Source organism: Knufia obscura (assembly GCF_036327395.1).
Source record: "Knufia obscura strain CCFEE 5817 isolate CBS 148926 chromosome Unknown scaffold_11, whole genome shotgun sequence".
NCBI lineage: Eukaryota > Fungi > Ascomycota > Eurotiomycetes > Chaetothyriales > Trichomeriaceae > Knufia > Knufia obscura.
Window position 1 is genome coordinate 272,689 of NW_027042697.1, and position 19,667 is coordinate 292,355.

The following is a 19,667-nucleotide window of genomic DNA, read 5'->3' on the forward strand; positions in this document are numbered from 1 at the left end:
CTTGGCTGCCTCAATGAGCAGGACCAGCTTCCCACACATATCATTTTGAAAATGATCTCGCGCAGTCTGACGTTTCGCCGATGCAGATGGAGATAGTTGCTGTGCTGATACACTGAACTGGTGTACAGGTCATGGTCGTAACATTCAAAACTTGGTGGTAAAAAGTGGGCCCCAGAAAGACCGTCATGATCTGTATTTTCTCCAGGAACGAAGTGCCTAGAATACGCTTAAAACTCGATACTGCTGCGCGAAGGCTACCGCCTATCGGGGCTCTTCTCTGGGCGCCAAGCAGGTATTGTGGCTTAAAAAGACACACATGACGGACCCACTTTTTAGCACCAAGTTTTGAATGTTACGACCATGACCTGTATATTGAAGCCCTCGAGCAGTTGCAGATCTTCAGCCCGGAAAGGTAATCCAAGACACTAACTTGAAGAAGGCGCCGGATCCGCGGGCTTATCAGTGCCGAGCAAGCAATCCCAGTCAGGTTTCATCGGCTATTGCGGGGACCAAAAGTTACAAGGTACAGCAGGCCAGCTCGGTATGACAAAACACCCTCGCCAACCATATGCGACGCTGTAGTCTTGGTCCTGTCGCGAACTCGTGATATGAGCTCGCCACTTTCTTCACGCTTTTATGTCCTCCTCACTTACCCCGGAGCCATTAGCAACGATTACTAACGAGGGCTTCTACAAGATCTTAGACGAACAGAATCTTGAAAGTAAACACTGTTCACCATGGCGCAAATCTCGGAGCCCATCCTTTTCGTTTCTATGGATGGCAAAGGCGTCAAGTCTTCCGTCATTCGCGCTCATGCTGCGCGAAAAGGCCATCAGAAGTCTCGTCAAAACATGGCCAAACAATCATCCTCGAGTCCAGACCAGCCAAAGAAGTCGTCAACGTCATCGGCAGATCCAGTAACAAAAGCCAAAGCTCGCAGGAAGGCATCAGGAAAACCCGCTCAGGATGCCGCGACACTCAAAGCTCGCAAGGAGAGCACAAATATCAAACCAGACGATGACACCGAAGAACAGCAGACCGACCAGCAACTAATCCCAACCACACAGAAGAAAGCTACTTCTCCGCTCCAGATCTGGCTTCCACAAGGCATGACCGAACGTTTCGTCGCAATGTTCTTCGAGACGATGATGCCCTCCTACACAGCATCATACAACGCCTTCAACGTCCCCAACATCATCAAACAGGAATGGCCGAGCTACATGTGCCACGAGGTCTTCCTCTACACGGAAGCAGCCGCAATCCAAGGTCTCTACGAATCACTCCAGGACCCCACAAAACCACCCAGCCGACAAGTCCTCAAGTACAAAGCCAAAGCCCTTAGCTGCCTCAAAGAAGAACTAATGAAGATCGAAAACGTCCAACTAGACGACTACCTCGTTATGTCCATCTTTGTCCTCGCCAGTCTAGACCTCATGGCCGGCGACGAAAGCGCCCACGACGCCCACAAAAAGATCCTCCGATCCGCCTTCGCCGCAGCAGGCGGCCTGCACACCTACGGCTCCTTCGTCCGCAACACAACAATGCGCCTCGACAGTTTCTGGCGCAGCACAGCCTCCGAACCAACCACACCCGCCGTGCCCCTCCTCCAACCCTCCCGCGCGCCCCAACTTCCATCCCACCCCTTCGCCCCCGACCTCTGCACCCTAATCGGCAACCTCCCCACCGGCTTCCAAGAACTCGCCCTCCAACAAAAACTCCCCCTCGACGTCCTCGAAGTTCTAGGCCGCATCGCAGATCCCTCCCAAAAACCCCTCCCCTCCCTCCTACGCTCCGACTCCTCAAAATCAAGTTCAATCGACAACAGATCCCCCACCACCACCTGCGGAATGTACCTCGACTTCTGGGAATCCTGCCCCTCCCTCTCCAGCACCACCACAAGCACAGAGCACAACGGCGAACCCGCTCTCGAGCGTCTCCTCAGTCTCGCCCTCCTAATCTACGCCACCAACCGCGACGCAACAAATCCCCTAAGGATGTACAACTGCATCACCAACGGCGCAATCTACGACCTCACATACGACCTCCCCCAATGCGAGACCCGTCGCGCCGCCGACGAAGAATACGCCCTCTTCTGGATCTGGAGTGTCACCGTCGATGCAATGCGCGATCGCTTTGGACAACTTACATCCCAGGGTGAGACGCTCCTCGATCAACAAAAGAGACGGTTCCCTGGTGTCGTCGGGACAGCCACCGAAGAACAAGTCCTCAGCCGCTTCTGGTTCGCCTCCGACAAGAGCAGCGGCTCCTGCCTCTTCACGCCAAGTCCGGTGTTCGCCCCAGCTAAACTGCAGCGCAGCAGCACGTATAACACAGCGTTCCCGGAATCGGAAGGCATGTCTCCACCTGGCCTATCTGGACCAACAGAGAGCATGGATAGTTGGAGTGTTCGGACGCCACCACATGAAACCGCGGAGTTCGAATATGGTGTTGGATTTCGTGGATCGAGTAACAGCTCGGATGAGACGGACAGTGTTAGCTCGAAATGGCATGGGCCTGGATTCGGGTTGTTGCCGAGTGGGAAGGAGGCGATTGAGTTGAGTTATGGGAGGATTGAGAGGGGGAGGTTGGGACCTGTTAGGTGTTTGGCTGGGTAGATATATATGGACTGGGAGAGTATAGGTGGGTGACATGCGCTTCCACAGCATTTGGTCAAATGCTAGATTGCTGAGACGAGCTACGAGTTTCTTTGCTGGGTTGTCTCTGTATGTATGTACGTGTTTGGGATGGATTGTTAGCGGGTGATACTTTCGGTACAGTTCTATATGAGGAATCAAATACGAACTCAGCGGCAAGTGCCAGAACTATTCCTTTTATATTGGGCTTTCATATCATGTTAGGATTGTTCAAGTGAGCTGCGATCTCTCGAAAACACCTTTTCTTCTTTCGTTTATGCCAGACTTGGCAATGAGCATGACCCAGCAGTGACCGCCATCTCTAGAGTGGAGGCTGTGCAGGCCAAGTTGAATGCATGGCAGGTGATTATCTCCTCCTCACGGCTCCGCCTCCACTGCTCTGTTGGATTTTCGTTCCTTCGCTCGCACAACATCTTACTCTACCTTGAGACCCGTCTTACACGATAGAAAGACTCTTGCGGCCTCGTAGCTCAACATCTGTTGACGTGGTATCTTCATCTCGACTCGAATACCCCTTCAAGGCCCTGACTCCTCGCCTCCAACTAGAATATAATGTAAGATATCACTCAGACTCAACACACCCTTGAGAACATTGTTCTCATCGACAATCGTCAACCTGTGTACCCTGCTCTTCCTTATCGTATCAAATATCGTATCCAGGCCATCGTCCAGACTGCATGTATATACGCCTGGGTGGTCGGCTCTGCGCTGTGCTAGGGCTCGACCGACTGACCAGTTCAGGTTGCTGTAGTCGCCTGACTTGAGGAGTTCGATGACGTCGACTGCTTCGAAGACGTTGAGGAGGACGTCTATGGCATGTTAGTATTGTGGTGGTGAAGGAAAAGGGACAAGCCTTACCGTCAGTCGTGCAGACTGGAACGCTGCTGATATTCCTGGTGACCATCTCGTCGATCACATCGAGGACGGTGGCTTCCATACTACATCTGAAGACCCTCTCGTATGTGCCGAGTTTGATCATACCCAGTGATTTCCTTAACTTATCCGTCTCATTCACGTTCATAGCAATGAACTTCAGTATGCGATATTGAGTGATGACACTGACCACCATGGTCCTTTGCGACTCGGAGTCATAGCTGACTAGCGGTATCCTCCTTGCCCTGCTCACGAGCTGTTTCCTGAGCGCATCGTAGAGAATGGCTTCTGGACTGGTAGATATCGTCTCTGGACTCTTGACTGCGAGGACATGCTCGACTTCTTTTAGGTCGCTGAGTAGCAGGTTATCGACATCTTTCAGCTTGTCCGCGTGGAGGTTGTAGTAGCGCACGACGTTGAGGTAGTCGTTTACTGTGAGGAGGCCAGCGTAGGTCGAGGTCGAGGAGTCCCATAGTGGTGCTGAGACTATGCCGCATTGGACGAGGATGTTGAGTGACTCTTTGACTGTGAGCCCAACATCAAGTTCGATGAGGCGGAAGGAAAGCGGAAGAACTTCGTAGCAGTTGCGTAGGCGGAGGAAGTCGCGGATCGCTTTCTATGAAGAGGTGGGTTAGTAACGGGTTGGCGGTGGTATCACATGTGCTCGTTGCTTTTGATGTGGGATGGGGCGATGTATGATGTAGAGTGTGGGAGGAGGAACCTACCAGTCCTGCTCTCTCATCTTTGTCTATAGGCCGATCTGGTTTCGAAGGCGCCCTCGGCCGTAACAGATCTGAAGGTCTAACAAACGAAGGCTCGCCAGCAGTCTCATTCTCACGCTGGGCGATCACATGCTGCTGGTCTGTCGTCGATGGTGGGGTAGATTGCGAAGTTGAATCTTGTCCATCTGCGCCTGCACTGTGCTCAGTTGACATGACGATCACCACCACCTACATCGCCAGCCAAAATTCTGGGTCGCCGGATCGTTGGCGCTCAGGCGTGGAGAGGAAGTATGTCACTTTGCGCCTGCGTACACGAAGCCTGTGGGGAAGTGAGACGGCAGGAGGATGATAGCGTCGTCCTATGCAGTAGAGGATGGCTAGGGTTTCACGTGAAGAGGATGGCAAGAGCGGTGCCTTTTTCTGGGGTGCATATCTTGGTGACAGAAACGCGCAATAGTCAGCGGGATATCTGGAGACGGCGTTGGTATTGTAGATTCTTGGTCGCAAGAGCTATGATGGTATGCGCATAATTGCTGGGATTTTTGACATGTGAAGATAAGATTTCTCAACAGCCACTTCATTGGATCACTATTTTGTGCTTCTGTGCCTGACATTGATTCATCAGGCAAAATGTCCCAATAGGAAAGTGTTGCCAAAGGCTACCATCAATGCCTGTAGTCTATTCTATTCTACATAAATACTACGCCGCCAGTCCCTGAAAGAAGATATGTAGAGCCACCCAGTGCTTGCTGAACCCACGAGCCTCGCTTGAGTGGTTCTACTCCTTCTCAACCTCGATCAGCGGCTTCTGCTCGCCCCCGCGAAGATACATCTCGTACTCGCCTATCCTCTTTCCAGCTGCTTCCCACCTTTCTCGAAATGCATTGCGCTTCAGCTCGCATAGCTTATTCAGCGCCGGCCAGTAGGTTGCATGATCATACTGGAAATTGACACTGCCCTTCGCCTCCTTCATCAGCTGCTCTCGAGGCACGTGGAGGCCAAAGTCTTCGTTGAACTTGATCTTCTCCTTGGTAACTGGATCAATAAAGGGAGTAATCATCTTGAAGAAACCCCAGATGACCCAAGGTACATTACCGACAAGAGCTCGTCCCAGCCGTTCTGGGTAGTGGTTTTGAAGGATGTTCAGGGTCTGCTTGCCTTGCTGCAACGTTGCTCCTTGACCTGCTTTGGTCTCTGCAAAGTTGATCAACAGTGCAAGTGTCTCCTGTCCAGGTGGCATCAAATCAATGGTGCGCTCCAGCATATAGACGAGATGCTCGATCTGACGGTCACTCCGCTCTGTGTTCTGTTTCGACGGTCGCAAATACTGAACGGGCCGACCATTGATGTCCCAGCCAAGGATGACCTGCTTGCCTGTCTCATTCTCGATAGAGATGTACTCTGATGTGCGCGAATCTGTCCCGTACTCTCTCCGCCAGACCAGGGTGTTCAGCAATCGAGTCTCTGCTTGGTCGACTTTCCATGTCGTCGCCCTCAAGTATCGGAAAAGACACTCTCTCGTCAAAAACATGCGCTCATACTCTCGTATTGGTGACTGCTTTGCACCTTTGGCAGACGATTCTGGGATTTCCGTCCACTTCAAGACCTTTGCAAGGAGTGTGTCGTATTTCGTGAGCTGATCTGCTGTGGGAGGCGGGCGTGTTACCGGCTTTACATTGTCTAATGGTTTGGCCAACGGTGTATTCACTACAGTAGCATCGGTCGACGATATTGGGAGATTCAGGTCTGATGTGTAGGTCTCGACTCGCTTCACCGCTTGATTAGTGCCACTCGCAATCGTGGTCTTGCTTGCGCTCGTGCCGTCGAGCTGTGAATGCTGGTTTAAAGATAGGTTTTCAATACCTGCCGCTGTTGCTGGCACATCAGCAGCAGCTTGCGGCGGCGTCTTGAAGTCGTCACCTGAGTCTTTTCTATCCATGGTGTAAGATAGCACTGCAGGGTGTGTGTATGGGAAGGAGAGTCAAAATAAATGACCCAGAGGCTGTAGGACTACATGATCACTTCATGGCTGCGAATACCGCAAAAATGATGGGACGATGCGGACTTTCAACGACGGATTGCCCGGTGAGGATCGTACCTTCTGCGAGCTTAGGCGGCCCTGCAGAACCACGCGACGCTTAACGATGGCAGCGGAGTCGGCGCTCGTGGTGCCCGAAGATTAGCGTTCTTTAGGGCAGATCTATGCTCAATTCGGGCAGTTTTAGGCAGATTCGCGAAACCTGTTGGCATTAATCATGTCAGGTATCCAATCTGTCCGACGTCAGAATTTTTGGGATATCCTGCTCCGCATCACCTGCGATTACTGATAGCCGTGTCGGCTCGAGCAGAAGCAATTCAAGCATACTACAGACGGCGGTGTACGTCTAGCAGTTACTTCTACACAAAGTACGCTTTTGAGACGTGAGAACAGAGCTCTGCGGAGACAATATGCCTCCACCGATACCAGCCCACCAGAAACGCTTCACAGCAAATCCTACAAGACCAGCAAGATACAGGCCAGGCAAGGGTGTCCAAGAAGAGGAGTCTTCAGAAGAAGACGAAGAGGAGGAGGAAGAGGAAGCACAACAACCGAAACAACCTCAGCGGAAATCCCAAGCACGGCCACGAGCGCCAGCCAAACCTCAAATCGAAGAAGAGGACGACGATGAGGAAGGCTTCGTTACAGAGGAAGAAGACGAGGTAGACGGAGGCGCTCCAGTCCCGGTAGCTACAGCGAAAGAGGCACCTCAGCAGCCAGTGCAGCAAACCGCACCTGCAAGGCAGCCTATACCGAAGCAGGAGGAAGAGTCGTCCGACGAAGAAGAGTCCGAGTCTGAAGAGGAAAGTGAAGAGGAATCCTCCTCAGAAGATCAGGCGCCTCAGCGCAAATTCCAAAGGCCAACGTTCATCAAGAAGACAGAGCGCAAGCAATCAGCCACACCACATGCCGAAGCCGAAAGCACAACACCAGCTCCCGAGATATCTTCATCTCATCACACAGGTGACACCGCAGCCCGACGGCTGGCCGAGGCCGAATCTATGATCAAGACCACCATCGAGCGAGACACAGCAGCTCGTCTAGCAGGAAAGAAGTCCTGGGACGATGACGACGATCTTCCAGCTGAAGCCCTAGTAGACGACACAGACGGTATCGACCCCGAAGCAGAACGCTCAGCATGGCGATTGCGCGAGCTACACAGACTAAAACGCGACCGTGAAGCCATGATTGCGCGGGAGAAAGAGCTTGAGGAAATTGAGCGGCGGCGCAACCTCACCAAGGAAGAGAAGGAAGCCGAAGATCGCGAATTTATAGAAAAGCAGAAAGCGGAGCGCGATGAAGGACGTGGCCAAGCAGCATATCTCAGCAAGTACCACCATAAGGGCGCTTTCTTCATGGATGATGCAGACAGTGAGCGTCTCGCGAAACGAGATCTGATTGGGGCGCGGTTCGAGGGAGATGTCGATAAGAGTGTACTACCGGAGTACATGCGAATCAGGGACATGACGAAACTGGGCAAGAAAGGAGGAACGAAGTACACTGATCTCAAAGGCACAGACACTGGGAGATTTGGTGAAGATGTGAAGAGGTGGAGAGGTAGTGGCTACGACAACAACCGACGCGATGGAAACGATCTGAGAGGTGTGGACGAGAGGTTCCTACCTGATGAGGACCGGAGGGGTGGCGGACCAAGAGCGAGTGGCGCGAACGCTAGCGCTGTTGGTGAGAGGCGGAAACGAAGCAGAAGTCCATCGAGGGACAGGCGGAAAGACTACGGGAATAGAGACTCTTATCGGCCGCGGTCGACGAGTAGAGAAAGGAGAAGGAGATCATATTCGAGCTCGAGATCGAGATCGCCGAGAAGGTCAAGGTCAAGGTCTCCGCCTCGCAGATCGAGAAGGAGGAGCCCTTCGCCATATTACGAACGAGACAAGAGGAGACGAGTTGAAGCATGATAGCGACGGAACTTCTGCAGGTGTCCCTAATAGGTGCCGTCCACTCGATAAACAGGTCACATTTTCCGCCCCCTACGCTGGGGAGGGGACGCATCCCCTATCTCTACACCTCCGATTTTGTTGATTCTGCTCTGGCTGTCCTTCTATGCTTGTATTTCCGAGTAGCGCAAATATGTCGGAACTCGATTGAACATCTGGAAACCGAGAACTGACATCCCAGGAAATCACGACACGCTTTGAAGTTGTGAGCACGCAAAGAAGGCACAATCCAGACGAAGAAAGTGCGACACCTGTCACAAAGCAGGCACCACCCTGACAAAGAAGGTACGGCCCCCACTGACTGGCAAGGAAGGCGCGACCAATTGTCCAACTGCAGAGGAAGGTACGAGCTAAATACAACGGTAGGCGCAACCATACCCAGGAAGCGAGGGAAGGCACGAATGAGACGCCATTCCCAATGCGGAAGCTGCGACTGCTGTTCACATAGAAGGAAGGTGTACTACACCTGTAAGGAAGGCACGACTCAGCCCCCACGGCAGGCACGATCCGAACCACAGAAGGGAGGAAGGTACGACCAGTGTGCGAGGAAGAGGAAGGCGCAAAACAGGCTGCCGTAGCAGGAGCGAACAAAATGTCTCCCGAGGCAGGCATGACACCCACTTCTAAGGAAGGTGCGCCCTACAGCTGTGCCAGTGAGGAAGGTACGTCCCAGGCTACAGGGGGCAGGCACGACCACTGCACGGACCAAGGAAGGCACAACCGAGATCTCATTCAACTTTCAGAAGCCACGGCTGATATTCATAGGAAAGGAAAGCACGATCCTGTGTAGCAGGAGCGACCGATAATGCGTCCCGAGGCAGGCACGACATCTACACAAGGAAGGCACGACTTAGCCTACAGTGGCAGGCGCGGTCCAAATCACAAAGTGGAGGAAGGCACAAACGCGATCTCATTCTCTGGAAGCCACGACCCATTCCCCGAGACGGGAAGGCGCGCTCGAACACTGGAGGAAGGTGCAACCTTATGTACCGTGGTAGGAGCGACTAATAACATCACTCGAAGGCAGGCACGACCCTTGTTGACAAGGAAGGCGCGCCCGACAATTGTGCCAGTGAGGAAGGCACGACCCTCGCTGCTAAGGAAGGCGCAACCAAGAACTGTGCCTGTGAGGAAAGCGCGATCAGGATTGTGGCAGGTGCGATGAAGGTCATGAGATGAAGGAAGGCGCGATCCAAATCACGAACTGAAGGAAGGCACGACCGAGATCTCATTCTCTCGGAAGCCACGACTGGGACTCATAAAAACGGCAGGCACGCTTGACAAGGAGGAAGGCACGACTGAGACTATTAAGCAGGTGCGACCAACAACGTATTTCGAGGCAGGTACGACCGACGTACGAGGCAGGCACGACCGCACATGGCAAGGCACGACCCTCGTCGGTAAAGAAGGCGCAAACGAGAACTGTGCCTGCCAGGACGGTACGGACCAAACTACGGTGGCAGGCACAACCCATGTCACGATCAAGGAAGGCGTGACTGTATCCTTGCAAGCCACGGAAGCTACGACCAGTCTTGACGAGGTGGCAGGCGCAACTGCAATGGGAGGAAGACACGACTCTTATTGACAAGGAAGGCGCAACCGAGAACGGTGCCTGCGAGGAAGGCACGATCCATACATGGTAGGCACGACCAGCATTGCGTGCCAAGGAAGGCACGGCTGTCTCTTGTAACCATGGAAGTCACGACCGGCATTGACAGAAGTGGAAAGTGCACCCCGCATGGGGAGGAAGGTGCGACTCCCTCACTCTCGCAGTGGAAGGTGCAGGTCCCTGAACAGGGAAGGCATGATCGACTGAACGAGGAAGGCACGACCCCAACTGAAACGAAAGGCAACCCGCTCCACTTTGCCTACAGCGGCAGGCGCGACCCAGAACACATCATCAGGGAAAGCACGACTGAGATCTCATGATTCACGGAAACTGCGACCGTTCCTTGTAGACAAGGAAGGGGCATCTAGCACGGAGGAAAGGGCGATCCAGAGTGATGAGCGAGGCAGTAGCGACCGATGAGTGTAGCTCCGGGCATGCACGACGCACAATCTCAAAAGAGAAAGGCACGAGTTCACCAGAGGCATCCAACGGAAGGGAGACACGATCAACGGCTGCTCCCCTGCGTCAGCGGCGATTCTCTTCTAGGATGAGGACAAGACATACCCTCTCGCGATTAGGGAAGGCACGGCCATGAGGAGGAAGAGGCGACGACGAATGATGGGATGAAGGGACGTAACTCACGCGAGGAGCAGGCGCAACCAAGGATCACTCTAATATGGCATGAATGACACAGCATGACCATGGAGTTCTTGACAAGCTCAGTCCCTTGCTGGAGCATGTATTGAGCCAGGTTCTAGCTTAGAGGTTTGTGGTTGTGACACATGAGTTATGGTCGTGTCTGTACCTGGAAGAGCAGGTCAGATATGACACTCAGCGCAAAGATAACTGACAAGAGCTTATCCGATGTATGGCACGGCCTCAGCGATGCACAGCGCAAGCTGGTGTGCAAAGCATACGCCCAATCATGCGGTCAGCGCGATGATCAACTTTCACCCGAAGTCGCAAGCTCCTTCTTGCTCCGACCAACAATACGATCCTGAGCAGTATCGTACCACAGCTCGTGTCCCCATGCACATTCGAATCTCGACCTTCGCTGTACCCGGAACGTCCTAACTTTGATGTAGTGGTATAGATGGTCTGCTCGTTCCTTTTGAAGCTGCGCTACGGCTTGAGGATCAGTAGTATCATTGTCGCCCAAAGCTATACCTTGACTAGGCTGATTCAGTCTTGGCGTTTGCAGAGTCCAGACTGTGGTGCAAGGAAGAAAAGCCCATGGCTTATCATGTGCATCGTAGCTCATCCTTAGAAGAGCCCGATACTTGCTTTCCGTGTTGGCGAACCGAGCGCTTCCGTCTGGGAGAGGCAGGCCTCTGTGAAGACCAATCTAGACGAGTCCCTGGTCAGCCGATATAATTTTCGTTGATCGACGATGAAGAAACAATGTGAAAGGGAGACTAACCTCGACCACAGTGGCTCGACGGCAAATTGAGTAGCTGAGGATGTTCTTGTATTGTTCCGGCTGTCGAGCACAGAACCAGAACTCGGGGAACTGCTTCCGGTTCAAGAATCTATGCAGTGCCATGTCTCCTTCTCTGCAAGCTCGAATGGCCGATACGATGGCATTTGGGAGCCACCGCTTCCTTGGGTCAATATCTGACCGAACATTCATTTTGACGCTCTTCGAAAAGACATCAAAGGTGATCCGTGCATGCTCAAAGGGTGCTGATGCTGGCAACAGCTCGTGTACCGATTGTGGGTGTTCCGATTTGTCTCCTTCAAGTTTCTTATCGTTGGTCAAGCCATCGCAAGTTTGTGATCGTTGCTGCCCCGAGACAATTACTTCCGGAGATATCTGATCTGGCGAGATTCTTATCGTCGATTTCGCGATCTCATCCTCCTGAGAAAGGTCGGTCAGTATCGAAGCTTCTGCCTGGAGCGATGAGCTGCCTTTCAATTCTGGACCCAACATCGATCGCCCCAGTCCCAGCTGCACATACCGCTCTGACACTTCTGGCAGAATGTTCTCAGTTGACACCGTAGCCTTAGGCTCAGGCTTGATAGCGTCATGAAGAGGTGGCATGGCTGAAACGCTCTTGTGGTTTTCCCATGGAGATCCACCGAAAGAATTCCTGTTACTCATTCGCACGTTCTTAGTGCTCACTATACTCGATGTCTCAGTGGGGGATAGTGCTCCCAGAGACCCTGGTCCAGCTCTCCGGTTGGTGTGTTTAGCAGTCCTCTCAATGCTTGTGTGTCCTTTACCGTCATCCTGCAAAGCCCAAGAATCCGGTAGGGTCATCACATCCACAAACGCCTCTTGAGCAGAATATTGCTTGCCAACATCTTGGGTGTGTCGACGCGTTGGAGCAATAGCGGAAGACGCCGAATCAAAGATGCCATGCTGTTCGAGCAATGCCTTCAGCCTGCGGTTCTCGTTCTCAATGTGGCTTGCGCTCGATTCGTCATTCGTGAGAGCTTGGACGTCCTCCCGAGGTGGGATTAACGGCGCGTCTGATCCAGTAGGAGCGATGTCTCGAGCGTAGATGGTATACCTGCGCTTCGTGCCTGCCATCTTGTGGGTCAGAAGTACAGCGGGAGGTACAAGGTGGGAGAGGATTGGTGGGGAATGTAGAAGATTATCATGAACAGCGCTTGCAAAAAACTGGTGTGGTACATCTGAGGTGAAGGTGAGGTGAAGATGAGATGAGCTCAAGTGAGAGCAAAGAGAAGCTCGGTCTTCTGGATGTGAAATCAGCCATCGCTGATTTGGAGGCAGGCGCGACGCGTAGAATCAAATGCAGCACGCTGGCTGCATAGCAGCTTCCTCTCGCTGTCGTGATTGTCGATGCCCACCAATGCTCCATCATCTTTGAAGAATATCAACCGAATGACCTCTGAGCATGGCGATCTGCAGTTTCCCTGTCCCTATCAAGCAGACCTCAACCTCACCGAAAACTTGTCCGTCGCTGCACTATAATACAATTCCTCTCCAACCTTCGCCTTCGCAACGTACGAACACAGTCCCGGAGACTTAGGCCCGCGACGCACACAGTCCTGAATATGTCTCGCCAGTAGACATGTCACATCAGCACCCAGATAATCTCCCAAAGTCAACAACGAGACTCGTGCAGATCGATCGTCTCTCTCGTCGTTCTCGTAGAACTCCCCTCGGAAGACCCATAGATTCGGCTCATCTTCGTGTATCTGGTATAATACCGCAACTGCGAAGTCACTCCGTTGGAAGCACAGACCAGTCGCATTGGATGATTTAGGACGTTTGTCTCGGGCAAGTTGGCCTATCTTGATGCTGTTAGTCGTGAGTGTTGTTATGGGACAACGCACATACCACAACGAATCTGTGCATCCGCACGATGCAGAATTTGTGACCCCTTTCGCCTGCAGAGGACGGCTGTGAACTGCCTTCTCGACACTCAAAAATGAACTGTGGATACTCCTCGACCTTCAAGAAGTCGTCAAGCGTCCCGCTGCCCGATACACGCAACACATCATCGAATGGCGACCATCCATGCTCCCACAACACAGTCGCAGCAACATCCGGCAGCCACAAATGTTGTACTTCTCTTTTACCACGACTAAGTCCTTGTTCAAGATCGATTATGTGAACATGATCCAGCGACGCAGATGGAGGAAACTTGTCGTGAGCGCGCAGAAATGGCAGGAGTTGACTCTCGTAGTCTTCAGCTGCCTCGTCGTACCATAGTTGCCGAGAACCTCGTATGTAGCGCGTCTTGCCACGACCTTGCATCAGTGGACGATCGAGCTCCTTGACGATCTTCAAGAGCAGCCCGGGACGTTTGGCAAGGAGTTCCGACGGGGATCCGTTTCGCTTATCGGTAGCAGGTGAAGATTTGCCTTGGGTTTCTGTGAGACGTACCCATGGCTCTTTTTCGCGGCTTGCAGCAGTGTCATCCTGATGCTTGGGCTCTGCTGGAATCTTGGCAGAGTTTCGAACAGTCTCTTGTGCTGCTTGTTCTTGACTCAGTTTCGTTCTCTTGCTCCGTTGCTCAGTGTCTCCATCCCCAGAGTCAACCCGCTTTGCTGCTGTGGTGGAGGCAGTAGTGTTGTCCTTTGTGCTTCCTGTTGCTGGTGTGATACTGGATTTGCTGGAGGAACTTGGGACCTGGGGAGTCGCTGCTTCATCTCGTTTCTTATAGTTTCGGACCACCTCCTCCGATCTGCTATTCTCCGCCTGCAGTCTCTGGAACTCTTTCTCGAAGTCCTTGCGTGCTTCATTGAACGCGGGATTGCGGTCTCGAGCCGCTCCGCGGTCGTTGGCGTCGTCGCTTGCTGCATAGATGGTGTATCGCCGTTTCCTGTCTGCCATCTTTGTTGTGTATGTAGCGAAGATTCCATTATCGGAAAGAAGCGCCTGTGTTATATCTCTGCGGGGGTCGCCAGCAGTTGCTGGTGAAGCTCAAGCGAGCTAAATCTCGTGTGAACAAGCGAGCGTCAATTGAAGTCGGACGCGTTGCGTGTGACATGGAACTAATTTCCACATGGACAGACCTAAAGATAGGGTGAGATAAAGGATGTTTGGCTCAGCTGCTACCTGATCGATCGCCTGATCGTCCCTTCCTCCTCATCATCACCAAGCAACGCCGGACTCCCCTCCCTACTCGAACTCAACAACCCCTCCTGCACCTCATCATAATCCTCAATCACAATCGCAGGACCCGGCTCACCAAGCTCACCCTCATCTTCCTCCTTGACACCCTGCTCTTCATGCTTCTCCTCTCTCTCCACGAACACAAAACTCCCCACAACAATCATAGCTCCAACCCAATAGACCCAGCTCTCGAACCTCCCCTGGATGATCATCTCTCCAACCAAACTCAGCGGGATCGTCAGACTCAGTCCCACGGTGACAACAAGCGGACTGGTAAAGACCATGGCGTATGCCCAGCAGATATCACTGATTAAACTGGAGATGCTGTTCGTGATTAGGATCATCCAGATATGAGCATTTGGTGGGAGATCGAATTTTTCCAGACCAGAGAAGTGGAGGACTGGGAAAAGTGGGAGGAGCAAGACGATATTGAAGAGACCGACGAAACCGAAGAAGGTGGGCATATGAATCGACTTGGGCAATGCTGAGATCGTGGTCTTCTTCAGAGTAATGGTGTAGAAACCATAAATTACTGCTGAGAGGAGGGCGAGAGCGTCACCAAGTGCTAGTTCGTAGGGTGTCTTATCCGGGAAATCGTCCAGGGCGCGCTTCGTGTTCGCCGGATCATCGCTCGAGTTCAGGTCGACCTGGGATATCAGAATAATGCCAGCCAGCGACGCAAGAACACCGCATAGTTTCTTCCAAGTAAACTTCTCGATCCGTGTCAATGCTCCAATCAACAATGTCCAGATACTCGATGTTGAGGTTAAAATAGTGGTGCTGGCCACAGTAGTATACTGCAAGCAAGCCATCGCAAAATAATTCGCCAGAAACCAGAGAATGCAAAACGCCAGTGAAAGTCGCGCAGTCGCTATGAGCCCCAATATCTCTTCCGGGCCAGCAGAAGATGTCGAAGTTGTTGTAGGAACTGGCTTCAAGAATGTTTCCTCCTCATCCACAGGCATATATTCTTTTGATTCGTCTTTCCTCCAAAATGATCGTAATGTTCGTACAGTAAAGGTAGATCGTAATGTGTCGCCCAGAGTTCCTGCTCTTTGCTTTTTGTAGGCGCTTTTACATAGTCGTGGTAATATACATAAGGTGAAGCATGATGTGTTGAGATATGTCAAGAAAAATGGTTTGGCATAGCTGTCGTCCGCGAAGATGCTCTGTTGAGTTCTGTTAGCCATTTCTTGACCTCCTCTGGACAGTTCCTGCACGTACGCTTCCGAGGAAATTCGACAAAGTCCATAGAAACACAACACAAAGCAGCAGTATCAATCCTAACGTGTGTCGTGCGACACCACCCAGCATCCCTTTCGGCGTCGGCTGCTGTGACTGAGCATCCTCCTCATTTGCAATGAGGGTCGAGTCGTCCATTTCGAATGTCCCTGGGTCGGTATTTTCTATCGGCGCGGCCTCGTTGCTGTTGCTTGCATTGCTGAGGACTGGCATGTCCGTGAATGAGGGATGTCTATCATTTGCTGAATCGTCCCGGGATGCGCCGGCTGATTGCTTGCCGGTATCTAGATCCGGACAGCGGCTCGCAGATTGAGTGACGGAAGGAGCGCTTCGACTGCTGCAGGAAAAGAACTCAACTAATCAATGTACGCGCTGAACGAGTGACCGGTGATGAAGGCAATGACCTTGTGAAGGTCTTACACGGAAGGCGCGGGCACAATGGAATGCAGCGCAAGAGCCCCTAAAGGCGTACCACTGCTCTGGGTCCGGAACCTCTGATTGGCTGATTGGGGCCTAAAGGAGAGCCGAAGTCACGTGCTCTCCAGGCTTGTTCCACCAGCACGTCAGCAGAATCACGAGCAGCTCTGCTCTTCTTCGATCTTCATATCATTCATAGCTCTGTATATGGGTATCTAAACAGAAAGCATCTATACATCGTAGCAGCTCGCTCGCGAAGCCCTGGTTGCTGCAGTCCTTTCACAGAGTCCATCCCAGTAAAACGACATCCCCCCTCGTATAAGCCCATGATCCAGCTCCACATCTAAAGCAAATATATCCCACAACGCCACGCTATCAGGTGAGCAGCTCAGCAGCACCTTTATCGCTGAAAGACAATGAAGCAAAAGCGTAGCTCATAACAACCTCGTTACCGACTCATAGCCCCCTAGAACCCGTTACCGAAAGCTGAGAAATTAGTAGGCATGCCATTCCCCTGGTTCTGGTCAAGCTGTGAGCCGGTGAGAATGGAAAGCATATCTCTGTCACCAAACGTCGGTCCGATACCGCCATAGCCCTGGTTCACAGTGCTTGAGTCAAGACTGAGTAGGTTGTCGATTGGCAAACTGATCCAATCCTCACCTGACAGGGACAAGGTAGGATCGACATTGGTATCGAACATGTTGGTGTCGAAGTTGAAGTTGTCGAAAGTAGAAGGCATCATGAATGTTTGGTTCTGGTGGTCGGCGAAGGGAATCTGACCAAGCGGATCTGGCGACTCTTGATCTGAGAGTGCTGAGTAGGACATGGTGGAGGAGTTTGGGTGTTGAGGTTGTGGTGACGTGTGACGCGTCTGACCTCGGCTGGCGGGTTTGGGAATGCGTACCATGCTTCCGTGGACGTCTTGCATGAGTTGGAAGACCAAGGTTGCTGTGTGTGGGCTCAGGTGAACGTCGTCGACTACTTGCTCTTTCATTCGTGTTGTCATCTCTTTAAGAAGCTTGAATGTCGAGCGAACGACACGCTCTTCGTTGCCGAGTGAGAGGAGCTGGTAAATGTTAGTACTGCTCGACGTTGTGCGGGAAGTATTAGCTTACCTTGAGGCTGAACATCAGTCCAGACAGTGTTCGCAAGAATGTTCGGACAGGTGAATATCCCAGAGCCTTGAGGTTGCCTAGACCAAAGCAAGACTGCTGCAGGATCACCTTAGCAGCATCCCTCACCTCATCGATATATCCTTTGTTCTCGTCATATACAGGACCGAGCTTTCCAGTCAAACCACGAGTATTAGTGCTTCGGTCCTGCTGAGCCATCTGTCCAACGACTTTCTGCAGACCAAGTGAGTTGACGTACAGCCGCGCATACTCGAACTCCATTCTCAACACAGCGATCATAGCTGGTTTCAGGTTCTTCTCGGCTCGTCTGAAGTTCTGTAGCCACGTATCAAGTCGAGGTCTGAAGCGCTCAATGGCGGCCTGATATTCCCCACTGTCGATCATTCTGGCCGTGGTCTCTCGCGATGGAAAGATCTCTCGATTAGCATCGAACATTAGACCTCCGATGTCAAACCATAGTTTCTGCATCTGATCGACTGGCGTGAAGTGGTCAGGACCATTTGGATCCACGTCCTGCTTTGGTGTGAGCGACGCCTGAATGCCGATCCGACCACTGATCTGTGACACATATGTAATGACAAGTCGTCTGATGCGACGCTTTCTCATGCACTCGGAGTCTGGACCATGTTGCCCGCCGCAGTGCTCATGTCGTGTATCAAAGACCCCGAGCTCGAAAGCGAGTGACTGTGCCAGACCAAGGAGCATCCATGACATGCGATCAGATCGCCATGCAGGCTCGAGCCACGTTGAGTAGGGTACGTTGCCACTGTCTGCAGGCCGTGCCTTCTCATCTTCGAGCAAGGCGTACCCAGCACCGACCAGTTTGTTCTCATCATCGCCCGGTGGGAAGTGCAAGGCTCGTGGCTGCCAATCGGTAAGTAGCATAAGAGCTTCGATCGTGCCGAGTGTTCTCAGACTGCCTTTCCAAGTGATTTGACCAGTAGACGACTGCACGGTTGGCACCATACCCGCACCCGTGAAACCACCGCCAAATTGCTCTTGGCCCCAGAGGAGACGTTGAACAATCTTGCGAAGAGCATCCCAAAGCTTCTCGTGTATGTAGTAGCCTCGAGATTTAGCGGCAATTGTCTTGAGCTCATAGTAGCGAGAGGTGATAGCCAAGATAGCCAATGCGAGAACAGGCTCCTCGGTAAGCAGTTCTCGATGAGTAGAAGGATCACTGAAGTCCTGTGTAACAACAGGTGTCATAGGCGCAAGGTATGCATAGAAGTAGTCGACTAGCTGAAGAGCTTCATCCGCAGTGAACCATCCAGCTCTGACAAACCGCATCTGAGACCAAAGTTGTCGAGCTTCTTGCCGCACTCGCGCAGCCTGAGGTGGTAAGGATCTGAGATCGACCTCGCCGGCACTACCAGTGAGCGCTCTGTCCCGCTGTCGAGTCTGGCCAGCATTGACTGCCGCTTCCGTGGTGGTCGCAGCGCGGACCAAGACACTCATGTTATCTGTCGTGTTGGTGAATGACTCTGCCAGGCTGTTGGCCTGTGGCATGACCACATGATCGTCTCCATTTCTAGTGCTTGCTCCTGCAGTCGCAGCATTGCTATAGGATTGGTTCATCATACCGTTCTCTCGAACTGCGAAAGGGTTGCTTCGAGTTGGGTACTGGGTAGGAGTCGACCGTGGTTGTGGTTGTGGTGCGTAGCCGCTTAGGTTAGGCTGAGCGAGCAAGCCACCTGGTGGAGTCGCGGGTGCAAACGGTCGTGTGGGAGAGAGCGGGTTCGACCCAAATGTGAAGCCGTTGCCGATGGGTGGACTGTGCGCGGGCAGGGTGGGTATCGTTTGGTTGGAAAGCATCGAGTTGTTCCTGATTCGTTTGGGAGGACGTCCTCCATCTTTAGCGACATTGCTATCCTTCTTCCTAGTTTCCCTAAACCAGCACTCTTTGGACTCTCGCGCACACTTCTTGCATGGACCTTTGCTTGGATTATCGACATCGCCTAGGTCGCATTTGACCTTGCGCTCCCGGCATGGCTCGCAAGCCTGGTAATTTCTGCGATGCTTAATCTGCTTCTTATCTTGGCCATCCTCGGCTTCTGGAGAAAGAGAGTCGCCATTTAGGTCGTCTGGTTTGTAGTCCTGACCATTGTAGGCCGGTAGATGCTGTTCTGTGTTGGTGTAGGACATAACGACTTGCACGTCAGAGGTCAGAATTGTGTAGGACGAGTGTGGGCGCAGCCGTTAATAACCGCGGCAATGGTGGAGGAGATGTCAGACGCGTGGGACTCGGGCAAGCCAGACAGCTGCTTGATGCAACCTCAAAAGTTTATCTTGGGAATCGATAAGGCGCGGAACTCGGTCCCGCTACTAGGGCCGAGCCGCAACAGGGGGCTGGTCGAGGCTTCGGCTTTGTGTTCGACCTCTATTAGGATGAGGAATGTATGAACCCGAAGGTGGTGGTATGTTCGGTTGGGAAGG

General features: G+C 52.5%; 8 protein-coding genes across 8 annotated transcripts; 2 read left to right on the forward strand and 6 right to left on the reverse strand.

Annotated features, from left to right (window-relative positions):
* Positions 1–737: 737 nt before the first annotated feature.
* Positions 738–2,615, forward strand: PMZ80_008396 (uncharacterized protein; the record flags this gene model as incomplete). The annotated part of the gene is made up of 1 exon (XM_064876796.1): positions 738–2,615. The coding sequence occupies one exon, from the start codon at positions 738–740 to the stop codon at positions 2,613–2,615; it is 1,878 nt and encodes a 625-aa protein (XP_064727183.1).
* Positions 2,616–3,170: 555 nt separating this feature from the next.
* Positions 3,171–4,462, reverse strand: SNF4 (AMP-activated serine/threonine-protein kinase regulatory subunit; the record flags this gene model as incomplete). The annotated part of the gene is made up of 3 exons (XM_064876797.1): positions 3,171–3,463; positions 3,513–4,143; positions 4,253–4,462. The coding sequence occupies 3 exons, from the start codon at positions 4,460–4,462 to the stop codon at positions 3,171–3,173; spliced, it is 1,134 nt and encodes a 377-aa protein (XP_064727184.1).
* A 565-nt stretch (positions 4,463–5,027) lies between these two features.
* PDR16 (Phosphatidylinositol transfer protein (PITP)) lies at positions 5,028–6,188 on the reverse strand (the record flags this gene model as incomplete). Its single annotated transcript, XM_064876798.1, has 1 exon — positions 5,028–6,188. The coding sequence occupies one exon, from the start codon at positions 6,186–6,188 to the stop codon at positions 5,028–5,030; it is 1,161 nt and encodes a 386-aa protein (XP_064727185.1).
* A 509-nt stretch (positions 6,189–6,697) lies between these two features.
* PMZ80_008399 (uncharacterized protein) lies at positions 6,698–8,203 on the forward strand (the record flags this gene model as incomplete). Its single annotated transcript, XM_064876799.1, has 1 exon — positions 6,698–8,203. One exon carries the CDS (start codon positions 6,698–6,700, stop codon positions 8,201–8,203), a length of 1,506 nt encoding a protein of 501 aa, XP_064727186.1.
* A 2,993-nt stretch (positions 8,204–11,196) lies between these two features.
* PMZ80_008400 (uncharacterized protein) lies at positions 11,197–12,384 on the reverse strand (the record flags this gene model as incomplete). Its single annotated transcript, XM_064876800.1, has 1 exon — positions 11,197–12,384. One exon carries the CDS (start codon positions 12,382–12,384, stop codon positions 11,197–11,199), a length of 1,188 nt encoding a protein of 395 aa, XP_064727187.1.
* A 356-nt stretch (positions 12,385–12,740) lies between these two features.
* On the reverse strand, positions 12,741–14,157 carry PMZ80_008401 (uncharacterized protein; the record flags this gene model as incomplete). The annotated part of the gene is made up of 2 exons (XM_064876801.1): positions 12,741–13,112; positions 13,159–14,157. The coding sequence occupies 2 exons, from the start codon at positions 14,155–14,157 to the stop codon at positions 12,741–12,743; spliced, it is 1,371 nt and encodes a 456-aa protein (XP_064727188.1).
* A 221-nt stretch (positions 14,158–14,378) lies between these two features.
* PMZ80_008402 (uncharacterized protein) lies at positions 14,379–15,894 on the reverse strand (the record flags this gene model as incomplete). Its single annotated transcript, XM_064876802.1, has 2 exons — positions 14,379–15,608; positions 15,664–15,894. The coding sequence occupies 2 exons, from the start codon at positions 15,892–15,894 to the stop codon at positions 14,379–14,381; spliced, it is 1,461 nt and encodes a 486-aa protein (XP_064727189.1).
* A 670-nt stretch (positions 15,895–16,564) lies between these two features.
* ARO80 (zinc finger transcriptional activator) lies at positions 16,565–19,376 on the reverse strand (the record flags this gene model as incomplete). The annotated part of the gene is made up of 2 exons (XM_064876803.1): positions 16,565–17,164; positions 17,214–19,376. 2 exons carry the CDS (start codon positions 19,374–19,376, stop codon positions 16,565–16,567), a joined length of 2,763 nt encoding a protein of 920 aa, XP_064727190.1.
* Between the last annotated feature and the right edge of the window lie 291 nt (positions 19,377–19,667).